This window comes from Dicentrarchus labrax, unplaced genomic scaffold (assembly GCF_905237075.1).
Source record: "Dicentrarchus labrax unplaced genomic scaffold, dlabrax2021, whole genome shotgun sequence".
Lineage (NCBI taxonomy): Eukaryota > Metazoa > Chordata > Actinopteri > Moronidae > Dicentrarchus > Dicentrarchus labrax.
Window position 1 is genome coordinate 11,284,738 of NW_026136718.1, and position 18,909 is coordinate 11,303,646.

At 37.2% G+C, this 18,909-nt stretch overlaps 1 protein-coding gene across 1 annotated transcript; it reads right to left on the reverse strand.

Annotated features, from left to right (window-relative positions):
- Positions 1-207: 207 nt before the first annotated feature.
- On the reverse strand, positions 208-14,773 carry jak3 (Janus kinase 3 (a protein tyrosine kinase, leukocyte)). Its single transcript, XM_051376944.1, has 25 exons — positions 14,655-14,773; positions 14,146-14,235; positions 13,243-13,449; positions 12,936-13,053; positions 12,307-12,424; positions 11,756-11,901; positions 11,256-11,559; positions 10,684-10,803; positions 10,394-10,551; positions 10,196-10,307; positions 9,716-9,896; positions 9,373-9,497; positions 8,933-9,064; positions 8,741-8,828; positions 7,596-7,720; positions 7,113-7,251; positions 6,194-6,345; positions 5,669-5,819; positions 5,167-5,294; positions 4,037-4,226; positions 3,217-3,341; positions 2,863-3,035; positions 2,611-2,728; positions 2,362-2,475; positions 208-2,034 (listed from the first exon to the last, which is right to left on the reverse strand). Exons 3-25 carry the CDS (start codon positions 13,439-13,441, stop codon positions 1,915-1,917), a joined length of 3,336 nt encoding a protein of 1,111 aa, XP_051232904.1. The 5' UTR covers positions 13,442-13,449; positions 14,146-14,235; positions 14,655-14,773; the 3' UTR covers positions 208-1,914.
- Between the last annotated feature and the right edge of the window lie 4,136 nt (positions 14,774-18,909).

Consider the following 18,909-nt stretch of genomic DNA (forward strand, 5'->3'; position numbering starts at 1 on the left):
AGCCAGAAGACTAAAGAGAGACAAAGTCTCAAAGTGTCAGCTGCCTAGCAAACCTGAATGCAGCTATCACCAAGTTGCCATAAACTATAACGTAAAGAGCTGCTTAATGGTTAACCAAATGTTTCTTGCTCCCCAATTACTGTGCTCTGAACCATTACATTAGATTAGATGGCATGTACAGTGTCAAGAAAAAGAAAAGAAACAGAATTACTTTATTTGATTTATTCATACATTTGTCTTATCTTCATGTAAGCTACACGATGAACAAACACAATCGGTTTTAACTAACAACACACAAATTATTGTACTTAATATTGAATACGTCATTGAAACATTATAAGTGTAGGTTGGGAAAACATCTGTCTGATTCCCTGGACTCTCTGATTCTCTGATTGATCCCTGCCGGTTATAATTTTGCCTTTTAACTGATTGATTGGTGTTTTGAGTCCTGCCAATTTACCTGATTGCTAACACGTCAGGCTTGTGGGTTCTTGGCTGTTCTCTGTCCGGAAGCACAGCACTATCCAGCATTCTTCCAGTAGTATATTGTTAGATATGATAGAGATTATACTGTATCTCTTGTATTTACTTAAATTAAAGCACTGTATTTAAAGCAGGATGGTAGGGATAAAGTTTGTGTAAAAGAACTGTGGTGCCCTCTTGTAGCCAAAACGTTGCAAAACTGCAGTAGTAAATGACTGAAAACATACATTGAGGTGAAAGTTCAACAAGGTTGTTTGTGCAACAGACAGTCAACAGGACAAGTAACCCACACCTCTTACTATGTTTCTCTGCATATTACTGCACCTTGAGCAAATATTAGAAATTAGACAACCTTCCACAAGTGCAAACAAACTCAGGGAACATTTTTTATGTAATGATACTAAACCTGTAAGAAATGGATATTACAGTAGTTGGTTGTTGAATATTTTATCTCATCGGATTTCATACTTGTGAGATTGTGTGTACCATGTAATTGCAGTTTCTAAAGGGAACATGGAAATGGGGAGCCCTCTTGTGGACAAACAACAGAACTAAATGACAACATTTAAAACAAGTGTAAAATGGCAGTGAACCACACATTTCTAAATTCTTTCTATTTTAGGAAAGACAAATTCAATTTTTACATACAAGCAAACACAGGCAGCGCTCAATGTCTAAAAATATCACCTGCGACACAAAGATAGTGTCTGGGAGAATTGTTACTACTGATAATGTTGAAACTTTATCACAGATGAACAACAATAATTTTGTTTTTACTATTTTTTTTTAGTTTATCAAATGGCTTTGTGGTGATCCAGTAGTCTCCAGATAGATAAAGTAACTTTAATCTAATTTACCTGAAACCTTTACCATAGCATTTTAACTATATAGTCAGAGCAGGAAGTGCTGTCTTGCTGCTGTTAGACTTTGTTGACTCCAACATCTTCAGTCTCCAAGGACAAATATTGTCCAAATATTTACAAAAGCAGTTGCCACAAAATCTGTACTTGTAAAATACAAGTACTGTACTTCAAAATACAAAAAAAATATTATTAAATGTTGCTGTCTTTTGTGTCCAAACAGGTGTTTCCACAACATCTTCTACTTTGAAAATCGCACTGGTTTACAAAATACTTAAAGATAGATAGATTAAAAGCTAACTAACAAACAAACACTCTCTTACCTAAAGCAATACTACACAACACAATGTTTAGCCTATGCAGCAGCTGGGAGTTAATGAAGCTCTCCCCTCTGCTCACATGTTAATGCGTCTTTGTACATTACAGGAGTGGGAAAGAGAGCTTTACCTGAGTGCTTAAGGTGTTGCCTAGACGAGACTTGTGATGATAATGAAATGACAATGAAATTGTACCATTCCATACTGTTGCTCTCCAGTATGAGTTCAACAGTGAGGTGCAACAAGGCTCCTAATCAGCCTTTAGGGTTTTCTCTCTCGTCCTGCATGATGGTTTCAATTTCGTTTGCCAGGCTGGAGAAACATGGCCGCTCCTCGAAGTCATACGCCCAGCACTCCTTCATCAAACCGTACACCTAGTGTTAAAATGAGAGAAATGTAATAAGCTGTTTTGCTGGGAGAGACACAGCAAAGAACTATTGATATTTGCATTGTATAGTGTGACTGGTTTGGCAAGTTGAAGTGAAGAATCAAATAAGGTGTTTACAATATACGTATATCATCACCTCTTCCAGATTTAACTGAAGATTGTAAAATAAACAGACAAAGAAAATCAGTATTGCAAAAGAGGGACTGATGTAACACAGAGGCAACAAGCATCTTACAGACGGGGACAATGATTCACAGTGAAATTATAATAGCATCGCAACATATAGTACCTGACCCACATAGAGAGAACCTACCTTCAGTGGGCAGCTTGGAGGAGGCGGCAACCTCCAGTTAGTCTTTAGAATATTTGCCAAATGCATTGAAATGGATGGACCCTGCACACTGTGTCCAATCTCCTGCATGCACAGCTAAAACAGTGACATTAATGAAAGAGGAGAGAAGGGAGAGGGGGGAACCACAATGGTGTTGCATTCTGATTAAACAATTCTTGATTATTTTAAATCATTGTATATTAATGAATGTATTCTTAGGCGCCTTCTTACTCTTTTTGGGTTGGAGTTCATGTTGCAGTAGGAGAAAAGCTCATGAAGAACGACTCCGAAACTCCAGACGTCTGACTTGGGGGAGAATCTGGACTCACTGATGGACTCTGGAGCATACCTGCATTAGATGAGCAGTGTATGGTTAGGTAGATCTCCAGGAAGTGAACACAAAATAATCTTAATTCAGTGGCTACTTCAGAAAAACTCTTTGGATTAAAGAGTATTTCAGTTTTCAAACATGAGATAAGCTACCAGAAAATGGGACTCTCTCCAGGCTGCGTGACCCGGTAGTACTCCTTGTCAAAAGGAATAATCTTGGTCAGCCCAAAATCAGCGATCTTCACCAGCGACTCACTGGCCACAAGGATATTTCTGGCTGCGAGGTCTCTGTGCACATAACGCAGGGTCTGCAGGTATTCCATCCCCTGAAAAAATTACAAATGGCCAAACAGAAGACAATTAAATAACAATCAACCTGTGGTACTTCCTTACAGATAGTGAAAATAAAGTTGATGAAGTCATGGAGCCAAGATAAGATCTAAATGCTTACGCTGGAGAGGGCGATGTAAAAGTTAAAATTTCAGAGTTCATATAATTGACTCTTACCTTACAGATCTGAGAAGCGAAAAGCAGAAGCCGCCTGGTGTTGACTTTATGTCGGTTATTCTCCAAGTAGCCAATAAGGCTGCCGTGGGGAAGGTACTCCATCACCAAACTCATACTGAGGCGACCTGTGAACAGGCAAACATTAAATCAAAATCAGTCTGCAGAGGAAAGACCAATTGTCTCACGTTTCTTGAAGTTACTTGAAGTTGTAAGTCACTCTGGACAACACTGTCAGCTAAAGACTGGGATTTTAAATGTAATCCAGGATCACGCAGGGGATCATAAACGAAACATAAATATGAAACATAAAGATACACGGCTGCCTTAGAATTATAAGTTAAATGAGTGCGGAAGAGTTTGTTCAATTTGTTCTTCATGTAAAGTCAAGTCAGCTTAATTTAAAAATACTTTGGCTTGAGTTCAGTTATGTTAATGTTTCACTGGTAAAGCAGTTTTAAGTCTAATCCTTCATACACGCTGTCATAAGAGAGACAGCCATCTAAAAAGCCATAACAAGCCATTTTGTCATTTCATCTTTTCAGTTACAAAACTGATCTCAAATTCTGAAGTGGTTCTGAATCTAATAACCCTAAAATTCACCTGACATGAAACTGACAAACTTATCTAATGGCATGGAGTTCAACATAAAAGTTGAGTGTATTAATTAAAATGGGGTGTGAGATTTTACAGTGTATATATATATTTATAACATATGGCTCAAAGTATTTTAACACCCAGCCTGTACACAAACCTGCATGAGGAATATAATATAGGTCTAATTTTCTTTTACTGCTATGTTTGCAGTGAGTGTTTTTATTACCCATGCTATAGCAGACTCCTCTGTATTTGACGATGTAGTCGCAGTGAAGAACACTGAGGGTTTTGACCTCCTTCTTGAAGTCATCCAGGGTTGACTGCTTGTTGGGCTGCAGCTTCTTCACAGCGACCAGCTCACCTGTGTTATCACCCAGCGGGTCATAACGACAAAGTTCAACGCTGCCAAAGTTTCCCTGGAAAGGTGTTGAGCAGTGTGACTCAATATTTACTCAAGATAGTTACTCAAAAGATATTTTATTTATTACTCATTACTGTTTTCAAAAGTAATATCATTACTTTACTTTACTCACTGCCTACGGTAAGTAGTTAGATTACCTTACCTGCGGCTATCCACAAAATTGGTAATTGTGCCCCAGGGAATATTTCCAGCCACTGAATACAAGTGTTCCCATTTTTCCAAACTAGTTTCCTCCATGATTCCAAAAATGAATCCAGGGATGTGATTGGATTGTTGAATTTCAAATCAGTAGGGGCGCGATAACAAAAGTAATGTTGTAACTAATTATTTTTGGGGGAGCGTAACTGTAATATTATTACTGAAATGTATTAGTAATTAGTGACACCACTAGTTACTGGGGAAAGTACTGTTAATGTATTATTATGACTAGTAATGAGTTATTGCCCAACATTGGTTTTGAGTCACTTAGTTGTCAGCACACCCAAAAATGAAAAATATACTTCACCATACCATCATTGTCATTGCAGGGAACACTAGATTATGTGAGCCATTTAGAAGGTAAAAAGCAGGTTTGTTGTGCAAAGAGACAGCGTATCATAAAATAAGATATATCATATAAGGCACAGACAGTAGCTTTAGTTAATATGCTGTGCTGTTTTTGCTACACAATATTAATCTTCTCTGTTTTTCCATAAACACAATGTCTTGGACACCGCTAATGAACTCTTAATGATAGTTGATGTGAGTCAGTGCTACATGGTGGCTTTTTTAAAAGAGTAATTATATAATAATTACAATTTTCTATACATCATGGGCATACAAACAACAACCTAGCACTGTATCTCAGGCAACACTCTTCATTAAAGTGCACCGAGTGGCCCAAGGGGGGCAGCATTATGTACATGTTGTCTGTTGAGTGTTTAGTGCAGACTTACTTTTCCCAGTAGGGAGATGTAGCGTAGGTGTCTCTCCTCAAACAATGCCTGGTCTGGTTGAGCGGGGCTGAGGGCTCTCAGCACAGGGCTCTGTGTGACGGGGTCAGTGGCATGTAGTATCACATAGTCTGCCATGAAACAAGAAAACTTATCAGTAATAGCTTTTGTTTTCTGATGTAATTGAATAGCCTGATTCCAAAAATGCTCCTCATTTTTAGAAAGACTCAAACAAAAAACAGAGGGCCAAATTAGTTTGTGCAAATTGTGGGCAGTCAATTTTAGAGCAAACCACTTTGACATTGAAATCCTAAACAAAAGTATCACTTTCTATGAAGGTCACATCTATAATTTATTATAGGCACATTTATAAGACATTATAATGCAGTTATATGGCTTTATGAAACTCTTTATAAATGTTAGTAATCATGCAACTTACAATAAGGTTTATGAAGTGGTGATAACATACTACAAAGCAGTAGTGAGTAGTGACAAATATGATTACCTGAAGTGATCAGACTGTTGAGCTGACGGATAATACTGCGACAGGAAGGTCTGAAGGCTGCCTGGTAGTCCATACACTGACTGATCAGATCAGCGAGCTCCGTCCACGGGGACGGAGGCAGCTGCTGGGCGCTCTCATAAAACTTCCGCTTCTACAGAAAGCACATCAAAAGCTCACGTCATTCACCGTATCAAGGCTTTACTATAATCTTGATTTTATTTTCCTGCACATTGTCATTCATGTAAAATGTTGTTTGCGTGCCTTCTCCTGTTTATAGTAATCTTAGTTTTATTTGTATCTTTTGGTGAGATCATTTTACATTTTACAACAACAGTATGCATTTTAGATAACAGGAAACCTGAAAACTAATATCTGTTCATGCATCTTAACTGCATATTGATTATACATTTTTATAGCTAGCAACACCGTGTTTGATTTCTTTTCCACAGGTTCGATCCCATGAGCACCTAACACCTGCAATGCATTTTCCTTTGCTTTAACTTATCGGAGAAGAAGTGGGAGTACCTGGTCTAAATCCCAGCCTTGCAGCAGATTGATCCCACTGTTGAAGATCTCCCACACAGTAGCACCAAAGCTCCACTTATCACACTCCAGCGTCAGGTTTTCTGGAGCCTCCAGCACCTCAGGGGCCACCCAGGGGATCCTGTCCAGGATCACTAAAGCAACACACAGACATCCATATTCACACCTAATGTGCAAAGACTAGGGGCCTGTCCTCACAAATACGTTTTTCTCGAATCCGGATAAATACTTTATCGTATCGGCCTCGCGTCCAGACGGATACGGCGTTTTCGGGGTGTGAAAATTTCATTTTTTTAAAACGGGTCCCAGAGCGGGAAAATCCGAAAACGCCGGATTGCCCGGAGTCGTCTGGACGGCGAAAATGAATTTTTTCCAAAACGATGACGTATTGGCCCCGCCTCTCTAGCCTTTAACCTCACCCACCACCGCTAGACGGGTCATAACAACAACAACATATGCATATGTACTATAGCGTTTTGGGTCGTTTCAGTGAATCTGTGTGGACGCAGATATTTCTGGAAACGACGCCGTGTTTACGGAGATTTTTTTCGAAGCGATATCGTATTGGGTGAGGCTGCGTATTCGTGTGGACAGGCCCTAGGTATCATGTTTCGAAATGCATTCATTTTAAGTTGTAAAGTCTTATTCTAAATCAATATACTGTATATGTATGTGGTAAACAGTAGGCAACTTAATTTACTACACTTGGTTATCTATTCATCTCTTTATATTATTTCAGTCTATTCACTCTCATCTGAGACTCTACTGAATTAATCTATAGCCACAGTGCAACATCATTCATTAAATATCTTTCCTTTTCTCTCCTGAATATTATACACATTACAATAAATGGACCTGATGATGATAGACATGGGGGATTAGAAACACCTCCTTAATTTACCATTCTTGCCCAGAATGGCCACACAGATGCCCGGGTCACTCAGCTTGATGAAAGGAGAGCTGCCCTGCGACGGGTCACCTTCTCTGGCCAGCAGCAGATTTTTAGCGCAGATATTTCCATGAACGATGTTCTTCTCTTCCTACAAAACAGTTACACATCAATGTTGACTCATAATGTGCTTTTTTCCAGACCCAAACTGAGTAGACAGCATAAATTAATATGTATTTTTTTATCAAGGACTTCTACAATCCAACAACCACTTTTATTCGACATAAAAATTGCAATCTAATTGACATTTTTTTGTTTTATGTTTTATATCAGGCACGCGCACACACACACACACACACACACACACACACAGAGGAAACATACATTTGATATTTAAAGTGAATGACGTTTAACTAGGCAGTCTTGCTGTTGATTGTGTTTTTGTCATTATTTTGTAAGATCTGGTAATGCTCTCTTTCAGAAAGTTTATCTTACCAGAAAGTTTAGGACAGACGCAAGCTGTTTGGCTACGTCAAGTTTCCAGCTCACTGACACAGATTTCCCTCTCTTCAAGTAAAGGTCAAGGGCACCATACTCGACAAACTCCTGCACCATGATGTCTGTAAGGCACAGCAAGGTTTGTTTCTACAGCTGAACTTCAAACCAAACACAGAGTCAGAAATACTCACCCACAGACAAGGGACTGAGTCGGGTCACATGAGGATTTAATGTGAATAGTTATTTTGCACAATATGAAGAGAATGATTCGATGTTTCCATTCATTAATTCACAGATTCATTAATTCCTTCATTCAATTAATTTTGTTTTTTGTTGTTTGGAGATACACAGAATTTTACAGGAACAGAGTTTGAAAAGAACCTAGGGGGGCATGTTCCTCTGGGGAGTTTTCTTTCCCATTTATGGCAGGTGAATGCACTATTTTTCAAGCCAGCTGAGATAATAGAATTCTGAAAAATCTGTACATTACTTGATAGTTATCCAAGAAAGAGAAAATCCTGTAGAGCTTACATAACCTAATTTGTTTCTCATCATTGTCCAACTGTCATCATCCTGAATTGTGAAACACATTTTTTTTAACCTATGCTGGAGTTCACCGAATGATTGTTAATGAATTTGCTAAATGTAAATCTGTGTCATAATATTGTAATAGATAGTGATATTTCCCCAGTGATAGAACTTTTGCTCAATTGACTCCCTGGTCAAGTCAGAGAGATTGAGTGGAAATGACACAAGATTGAAGTAATATAAGCCTGAAAGATAAGGGGCTTTTAAGAAAACATCTGGGATTGAGGCCACTCCCCCGGCTGTAAATGCTTTTTCATTGAGCCAAAGTTAACAAAATGCAATCTGATTTCAATTTCCCCTTGTAAAAAATAATCCCAGAATAATCACAAATATTTACATTTACACAAAAGACATCATTAACAGGACATTAACACATCTAAAAAACATAAAGCATATTAGCCTTATGAAGCTGATAAGAAAACAAAAATCAATGTTTAGAAAAACAAGTACAGTCTCATCTGCATAGAGTTAAACTTCAGTGGTTGCAACAGACTGAGGTCTATGATTTCCAGAAACAGTGCTTACAATCACGAGACAGTTTGGCTTTAACTTACTTTTTACACCATGAACACTGACGCCATATACATGGAGTAGGTGTTTGTGTGAAATCTGACTCATCAAGCTGGCAGCTTCAAAAAATGACTGAGATAAGGAAAAGACAAGAAAACAACACAAGTATATTGGAAAACAATGTAAAAATGACTGCGGAATCTGGATGAACCATCCACAAATCTGAATAAACCCACCTCCCAGCAGTTTTTGTGAACAACATCAAGCTCTTTCAGGAACACTTCTGTGACATGTTTCTCCCCATCATGGATGTCTTTTTTGTAGCCTTTGAAAATTAGAGTAAAGGATCCCTTTCCGAGGCTTTCACCCTTACAGGAAAAATACAAACAGAAGCTACGTTAAAGTTTTATCCATCCATAAATAACATTTTAAGTACCTTTCATATTAGTTTTACTGCAGTATCGCAGCATTTCTTGCACAATAGTAGTTATAATGATGGTTGGATTGGCTAGAGCAACAGTGGTAATACAGCAGTAGAAGAACTGGAAAGGGAGTAGTAAAATAATTAATTACCAAAAAGGTAGAATAAGACCACTTATATCAATACTATAGTATTGATATTAGTGGTACTATAGTAACTGTCCTGGTACAGTTGGTATTATGACTACACACTCACCCATTCCAGGTCTCCATATCTGATCATGTGGAACTGGATGTGACTGAATTTGTTCCTTTCAGGTGTTGGGGACCCTTGAGCTTCTACAGAGCTGCTGTTGCGTATGATGATCATATTTGTGAGCTCTGTAGGAACAGCAAAAAACATGCTTATTGTCATTATATCTATGAAAGTTGCAAATATGAAGGCACATATCTCAGTTCAAGCTAGAAATTGAGGTATTATACATACATTATTGATACATTATTATTAGTGAGAGACAGTGAGTTCATGTATCCTAGTAAAGAGTCTTACTGTGTCTTGGATGCTTTTCAGAAAAATAATATTACTTCAGCATATATACCTTTGGGTCGGGGTGGACAGCAGCGGTCCAACATGACAGGTACTTCAGCCAGTAGCAGCTTGTTGTGTTGGTAATGGCTGGTGAGTGCTTTCAAACTGGAAAATAATTTCTGGACACCAGGAAGACTGTACTGCTCATTCTTGATAATGAGACAGTCTTTATAATCAAGTCCAAGTGGAGTCTGCAGAAATATAAATTGTGCATGAAAACCTCACTGAAGAAGCTGTAATAAAAATCTTGAGTTTATCTTTAAAAAGTAGATTCAGAAAATAGCTTCTGTTCAGAGGTTGTGAGTGCATAAATGTGAGTGACATGGGAATGACTTTTGTACACATTTGAGTATGCAGACACTTATCTCACAAGTTCTGTTCAGATACAGTACAATCTCATCTGCACATAGTTAAATCTTAATGATTGCAGAGTAAATTCTAAATTCGTCTTTTTCTATGTCTACTATGTTTCTTCAACAAGAACTTTTACCTGAACACAAACAGTGAGGAAGAAGTTGTCATAGTTCTTGGGACTTTGTCGCAGAAGGAACGTACCACCTTTAAATCCTGACTTTTTCAGCTTGTTCACTGCAAACTCTGATCTGATAAAACAAGATATGAAGGAAATATCTAAAACAGGTGCATGTGAATGGTGGTATTAAATGCAGTATTTATATAAATGTCTCACATGATTGGGCCGTGACAATGGTTTTTTAACCCCTCCAGAAGACTTGGAGGAGCAATGTCTTGAATGAAGTAGTGGCTAGAGTCTGTTGTCAGTCTGAAGTAGCCGTCAACAAGTGACACAAATGAAAGTGCTTCCTTGAGACTCTGAAACTTGGCTTCCTGTAGTGCAAATCAAGGATAAATAAAGATGCATATGGTGCATCAATCAGTACAATCTGAAATAAATACATTGTCAATAAATGTAAAAATATTGATTTGGCAAATGTTGATTGTAGGATATATGTCCCTTACCAAGCAAATGTCATCTTTGCGGGTTATGGTTACCATCCTGCTGTCTTGAAGAACCTGCTCATGGCTTAACCTTTTTATACTGATGTCGATGATTTCTTTAAAATCACAGAAGGTCTGCCACTACAAAGAAGAAGAAGAAGAAGAAGAAGAAGAAGAAGTAAAAGAAGAGATTCAAGAAAATCTTTAAACTCCGGGGTGTGGATTATGACCACTGGAGCATGTAATATATATTTTGAATATGGAGCTAAGTAAAAAATGGAAGGCTCAACGAGTTTTGACAAAGTGACCTAGATCTAACTAATCAAGACCTTATCACAAAACAAAGCAATGCAGCTGACAAGGACAATACTGCAGGCCTGTGTCATTAGTGAGTTGGGGCTACTGGATTCTTACTGAAAGATCTGGTAGGATGGGAGAAACCTTTGGTTTGGTAGACAGTACTTTCCAGCAGCAGAAAGAAGCATGGCCAGGCAGATTGTTGCTGAAAGTAGCAGGGCCTCTCATCTGGTGGAATGAAAGAACTAACCACTATGCCTCACTGTCACACAAATGTTAGTTAAGCTTGTTCTCACCTCAGCACCATCAGGATGACAACTTTCACTTGTTTGAATTCCAGTTTCCCCAGTGACCCGCACAAGGGAGAAAGTTGCCTTCAAATGGGAGGAAGAAGAATTCACTTGGAATGTTTCGGTTCCTAGTGAAGGTTCAATGCCAGCCAGTTCAATCAGGTATTTGAGCTTCAAGCTGTACTCATCTACTGAGCAGTTGCCAAGCTTCTTTAAGAAACGCTTGAGGGTGTTTCGTATGCGATAACGATCCAGGCGGTTTCGTTTCTGGATTTCATGGCGATGTGACTTAGGAAGGCACGATTTGTAGCTGAAAGAGGAAGAGTATAAAATGTATTGTAATGACTACAAACTACAGCAAATATAATAAATAATTTGAAATTGAGTTAAGAATGTCATTCTAGTTATGAAAGAGAAAACCTAATTCTACAAAGTTCTAGGTTCTTTAAATTTTAACTGCTGAGGTACAGTTTGGGCAAAATGAAACCTTATCCAAATGTAAATACCTGACAGTCTTGCAGAGCTCTCTTACACTCTGATGGCGCTCTTTAGCCATTCTCCACAAGTCCAGCACTGCAAGGCCGAGGCACTCCTCTTGGGCGCTCAAAGGTGGAGACACTCCTGCTTCACTGGCAATAAAGTCGCTTCGCAACTATGAACCAAAAGAGGTCATTGATGAACAGTCTTTAATATATTGACAATGTATGTGACTATTTCTGGCTTTTAACTGTCTGACACCATATTCAAAACAAGAAACACACAGCATTTTGGATAACTATTAGAAAACATTGAGAATGTTTACTGGTAAGGATAACTATGTGGGTGGGATGAGTCAAAACATAATTTACATTTCAGACCTTTTGGTACTTAATTAACATGATCATTCTTTTAGGAGATGTCTTGAACCACCTTATGGATACATTTCAAATAATGAAAGAATTACATAATACTACGAGAATATTGTTGGTATATTTAAAATACAAATACTGATATAAATACTGATTATGCATCTCTGTGAGTCTATAGATTACATTTTTTGAAATATTTTATACTTTACCTGAGCAAAAAGGTAATCAATAGCACTGTAGTCAAGCACCGGACTCATTCTGTCTTGGGTCAGACTGTAGCGATACGATGTTCTCGGCCCTTGTCCAAACCAGTTGCCAAAGAAAAACCTGCATAACCCAAATAAGACCATTATTATTATAAACTACTAAATTAACTTCTCTACTCTGCTGGTTTGAACATGATCATTAAGTAACAAAATCATGGTCTTCCAAAAAAATCTGATAATTCACATGACTTCAAGTAGCACAGCTAAAGCTATTATTATCTCTGAATTAAAATGAGTAATGTGACTGCAAGTGCAAGAAGCAAGTCAAATGTGTGATTTTGACTTTGTATGTTCAACCTCTCTGCAAGGTGACAGGGAAATAATAGTAAGGTTATTTTGCTTTTGTTTCAAGCTGCTGCCTCTATATGTTCTCTCACGTAGTTTGTTGGTTCGAACAAGTTTTGCCAAATAGATTTTACAAGCATGACAGTCACTCTACTTTTGTTTAAAAGTATTCTAAAATCTTTCATTATTTGTGTCTAGCTGTTTTTATTATTTACAGGTTAGCTAGTCACATCCCATTCCTAAACCATACTACTACATAAATGATTCTTCTGTTATTTTTCACCCACCTCACTCTAAAGTGTACTTGTAAGTTTTCTTCTGTGTTGAACATGTGTGATGGAGGATACCAAAATGAGAGATCGGCAGATGCCAAACCAAAAAGACTTTGGTACACTGGTAAGATTCCTGGAGAAAGAAATCACATATATCATCTTAACATGAATGACTGACTGATGTTATAATGGCCTACCCAACAATTAGCCTTTTGCACACTTCTGAGATGTATTAGGATGTAATATAACGCAGTTTATTTTACACACAAACTTTGGTATTAGTCCTGAGAAGCATTTAGTCAGACTCACAACTTGATCTTACCACATTTTATGCCTGCTTGGATGCAGACATTTTCAGCAGAGATTTGGCCAGATGAAATATGTATTGTTGTTGCTTCCTTTGTGGTTGGGAAGAAGTAGAGGTGAACTTGTAAACTGGGACCGGTGCTAGAACTGGACCTCTGGCTACCTCCCCGGTCTCTGATCACCAGAGGGGCCAACTCCTCCTCACTGAGATCCATGGCTACTTCTGAGGACCAAATCAGCAGACTTATTTTCAGACAGGAAACTGATTTGGAAACCGGTTTGAAATGCAAATTAAGTTGTTGGATTATCTTGAAAAATATCTATTTTTAAGGTAATGCCTCTTGATCCATTGCCTAATTTTAATTTAAAAATCCAAAATTTCAGGAAAATAAACAAATATTTGTATTGTAGTTTGTTAAAGTTGCATTTGGGAAATCACCTTTGGACCCCTGTAGCTCATTTCCCTTTGCCTTCATATTAAATATACTAAAAATGTATTCTCTCTAAAATAGTCAAAATTACTCTCTGTAAGAAGTTGGCAATAAAACAGTCAATTATAGTCATTAGAATCATTTCAACTAGAAAAACCTAAAGCTGTGGACTTCTCATTAAGGGATTCATTTAATCATTATCTAACCATGGCAGGTTTGCTGAACTGATACAATTTCATGTAGTTTTTGTTGCACAACCACTTGCAGTTACTAAGATAAGGACAAGTGATTCCGAGTAATTCTCCCCACCAAAACTTTACCTACAAGCCAAAGAAATTCCATTCAACTCAGCACAAACTCAGATTACTACTATTATGGCACATATTATAACATTTACATGTGTATAAATGTCATATCATTTAAGTATAGAACTTTGTATATTTATATGCTAAAGTTTGTGTGTTATCAAATGTGAGAAAAATTCCTACCTTCACTCTGAATGATGTTTTGAAATGTCAAATGTAGATTCGTGGGGATTCCCAGTATCAGAGGAAACTGCTCACCATGTTCTGCTGTAGCTGAATTAGCAACACAGTACATAAGATACATAATTGATACATAAATACATACATTGTTCCAAATTGTTAACACAAAAACCTTACTTTATTTACTTTCATAGCAATACATACTTTTACTTGGCAAATGATTATTAACATAAACACTATTTAAATAAGAATTATCATTATAATCTATTACAATGTACAGCTTTATGAAATAGTTGGTGAACATCAAATCTTTGTCACAGCCAGTAGAAGATGAACGGAAATTGAAAAGGTATCTACAGAAGGAGCACATTTATTTAATTTGCATTGTGGGTCTTGTCGATAGAAAACAAAACTCTGGTATTTCTTAAAACAGCACAAGAGCTTTACACTTACAGATTTCAGAGCTAAACATATATATTACATGTCATCGAAGGAATTTATTGCCGTGTTACCTTTACATTTGTACAGCAGAAGTCCATATCTCAATCATTTGTTCATGTAAACGAGGACACTCTTCTTTTACCATCTGCGTTTACGTTGTGTGTGTGTGTTGACAGGAAGTTCAATAGGATTTCCTGATTTAGACAAGCATATGCCACACAATCGACAGTTTCTTGTCATATCTGTATTCATCCCACTGACTGATGACACAGTTACAAATACATTCAAAATATTTAACAAAATACACCACTTCTCAGAATAATTGGGTTCTAAACATCAGGGTATATATTTTGCCAGTGTTCCCACATGCCTGTTGATTAAATAAAGAGCTTCAGTCATTACAAAATGTTACACATCAGTTTTGAGAGAATGTGATATGGAAGATGCTACAAATTTGTTAAAATGAACTCCTTTAAATTCTGGATAAAGCAGGTTTTTGCTTTGTTAGCAGCAGCTCTATGACAGGCTGGAAGATATGTCAACAACAGCTGATGAGATTGAATTATGTATTGGTATTTATGGTTTTAATGCCTTTCTTTTTGTGCCTCAATTATTTGAAGAATTCTGTTAAAACTGTCAAACTGTGGACCATTAAAATCTTTAAAAAGCCAAATATACCTGTATTTTACTGTAGATGTTTATGATGCCCAGAGAATGATTTTTTTTTAATGTTTTCTTAACCACATTCATTCATGCCATGAAATTTACTGACCAACATTTATGTGGTGGTTGAACCCTTAATGTTGGGTATTTGTTTTCCTCTACAATAAAATATCAGCGATATTGATTCAATAATCATATTCACATATCTCATGAACTTCTTTAAGATTGCCATTAAATTAGCAAAACCCTAACATGCATAAATTTAATTTGAATGACCTTTCCTTTAACTCTACCCTCAGAAAAAAACCTTGCGATTTTAACCCCATTACAAGAAAGCTCGGACGTCACAGCCACCATGGGCTACTAGTGAAGCTTTAGGTGGAGGTTTCATTTTGAATAACAGGTTGGTTAAGAATGAAATCTTCATTGACTTCTTGATGGGAACTTGGGGGAGAAATCAGTGTGCAAAACACACACACACACACTCCAAAAAATACTGTTCTACAATCTTGTGAGTCCTTGTTTAAAGCCAGCAGAGAAAAACACCAGAGACAGCAGATTAAAGTAGTATAGGCATAAACTATGTTAAAACATATAAGGCAGCAAGCACAGTCAAAATGAAAGAAAGTCTTCCTACTAAATAGTGACAGCAAGTGCAGTTGTGCGCACAACCTTGCCTGACATTACAGGAAAAGAGAAACCAGCTGACAACTGCGGTTCCCCTTTTAAGCAGTGAGGGCTGTCACAGCTTCCTGTCAGAAAACCACATAGTTTCTGCAACATGTCAATGTTTGATACATGTTTGTTTAATTACAGATATTTATTATCCATGTTATTCTAGGCTTTTGTCCCATTTTTGTTTTTTTTTAACCCTTGTGATTATGTTTTCTGTTTTGTATTTTGTATATTTTCAAGGAACACATTCAATAATAGTTTTGGTAAACATATTTAAATGACACATATACAGTATTTCTTATATCACAAACTAAACCCAACGTCCATATAAACCTTTTTTTTAACCCACTTCTCCTCTGTCTATTGGTACGCTGAGAAAATGTTTAGTTATAATTAACTCAGATTCCGGCTGAGATTTAGATCAATGATGAGCATGATAACACAACATGGAAGAAGAACATTTAGGTGTGTTTTGGTAAAATTACGATTGTAAGGCATTGAGCATACTGATGGACCGTGCAGGAGTTAATAATTTGATTATTGGAGTAGTTTAAGATGTTTTACATCACAACTTGAATCTATAATCCAGAAGTTAAAAACACACTATAGAGATCCAAGTTTAACTTTTACTGTAGGTCAGATTAGCTTTGAATAAACACACAGTGTCTGTCAGAAAGAAGGGGGAAGTGAAGCCTAACAGCCCTTTATGCATCTCAGGAAGTGGGATTGTTGAGGATTTATTATTGTTGACCTCACATTACCTCACATTACAAATCCCTTTGTTTGTAACATCCAACCGTGGGAAGGTCACAACAGTCTGAGTTTACTTTCTTTTCATTGGCAGCCTGTTAGATCTGTTTGGAATTCACACTTTTACTTTTCCACGGTGCTGTGAAGGTTATTTTTGTTTTCATGGTCATGAATTCTTAATGTTTTTCTGTATGAAATCAAAGGCAGAAAAGCCCCCACTATACCATGACATCTAAATGCTTGAGAATATCCTTCAGGTGTCTGATATCCATATAATATTTTCAGGAAAAAGCAACTTTTAATCCTCTGTCACCACCATGAGTGAATATGACTGACTAATTAATTAATTAATTCCACAAGTGTATTCAATATGAATCATATCGTCAGTTTTTACCTCTCTATGCTGGTTTCTTTTTGGTTAAACTTTGATTGATTTTAAGATTTAACACCCCTCCACTTTTTGGTTTCTTTGATTTAATTAGCGAACAGATACAATAGCTTACATGTATACTGTATGATCTTTAACCTTTATTTCAGAAAATATACTTTTATAGTCTTGTTTTATGGATTTTACTTTTTTCAGTTTTATGATTTACTTTATTTGATATCTTTGTTTAACTGCTTGCACTGCCAATTGTGTTATGTCATGATGGGTGTGGCCAGAGATGCAGCAATACTTGATCTCCCTCATTTTACAGAGGGCTATGTGCCGGACTATTTCTTTGTCTAGAGGAAGACAGTTGCAGCTCCTTGTCAAGAAATACTCAATACATACCCCTCAAAATGGCGAATTGTACTTCTTACATTTGTTTTTTATAGATTAACTCTTCCTCCCTACTTGCAGTCTTTGTGATAAACTAAGCTAACTGGCTGCTGGCTGTTGCCTTATGGGACTAATATAGGAGTAGTATCTATCTTCTCATCTGTGTGCTATAAAGCAAGTAAGGGTATTTCCCAAAATGTTGAACTATTCCTTTTGTATCTGTGGAGCAAACAGGTTTAGAAAGTAACTAAAAAGTAAAGTGAAAAATGGAAAGACACAAGATCAGTGTTGTGCAAGTTCAAACTCACAGATAAGTGTGAGATTAAAGTCACAGGTTGAAATGAACTAGCATGCATAGTTCCCAATTTTTGAACTTTGAACTTAGGTCGCACTCCCAAAAAAGAACCTACTTCTTGTTCATTTCTTCTGTTTTATTTTCCTTGTTCAACAGCGTCTGTACCAACCCGTTCAACGAGTTGGGAATGACAACGGGTTGTCTGTACCTGCTTTCTTAAACATACATTTCTGGATGACTGTAAACCAGGAACTACTCTGATGAACAATGGCTTTTTGACCATGATCTCCTACGATATAGCTGTTTGAAAACAAAGGTAACCATTTCTTGGGTGGAGCAACTTTGCTGCTGTTGGCCTGTGGTTTTATCTTTTGTCAAGGTTTTTTTGTGATTCACTCACATATATTTCCCAAGACTGGTCAGATGCTTCAACTCAGTGTGTTGTTTCAAATTCATTGAGGATGAGTCAGACTTGATTTTCAGACCTGGTGGATGAAATTCACATAAAAAGATATTTTTTAGATTATTTCTGTTGAAATCTGTACTGATTTGTTCATAAAGGTCCTTCAAATATTCACATTAACTGGCTTCACCGTAACCGGTAACTGTGACTGAATTCCCAGTTGCACTGGCAAAGCTACTATGCTGGCATTCCAAGTACCCCCAGATAATTAGTTGCAGATGTGGTGTTAAGAGAAAATATGAAATGAGCTTATGTCTTTTGGCTGATGCCTCAATAGCCAAAATCTTTGTTTTATCTATTTAGTGATTTCTGAAAGGGAATTTACAAGACTATGGACGAAGCTCAGATCATCAGGTGAAGCTGAGATACAGAGTTGTGTGTCATCTGCATGGATAATGTAGATGAAAGGACCTGCAGGCAAGGGTGTAGTTTCACTTTATAACTCCAGGTTGACTGACTCAATTCAGATGAGAGAAGAGCGGAGTGGATCAAAATATTCACTATTCAAATAGTCACTGTGCAGATTCTTTCAAGTGAAGTTATACACTGATCAGCCATAACATTATAACCACTGACAGGTGAAGTGAATGACATTGATTATCTCGTTATCATAGCACCTGTCAGTGGGTGGGATATATTAGACAGCAAGTGAACATTTTGTTGCCAAGTTGATGTGTGAGCGACTTTGGCAAGGGCCAAACTGTGATGGCTAGACAA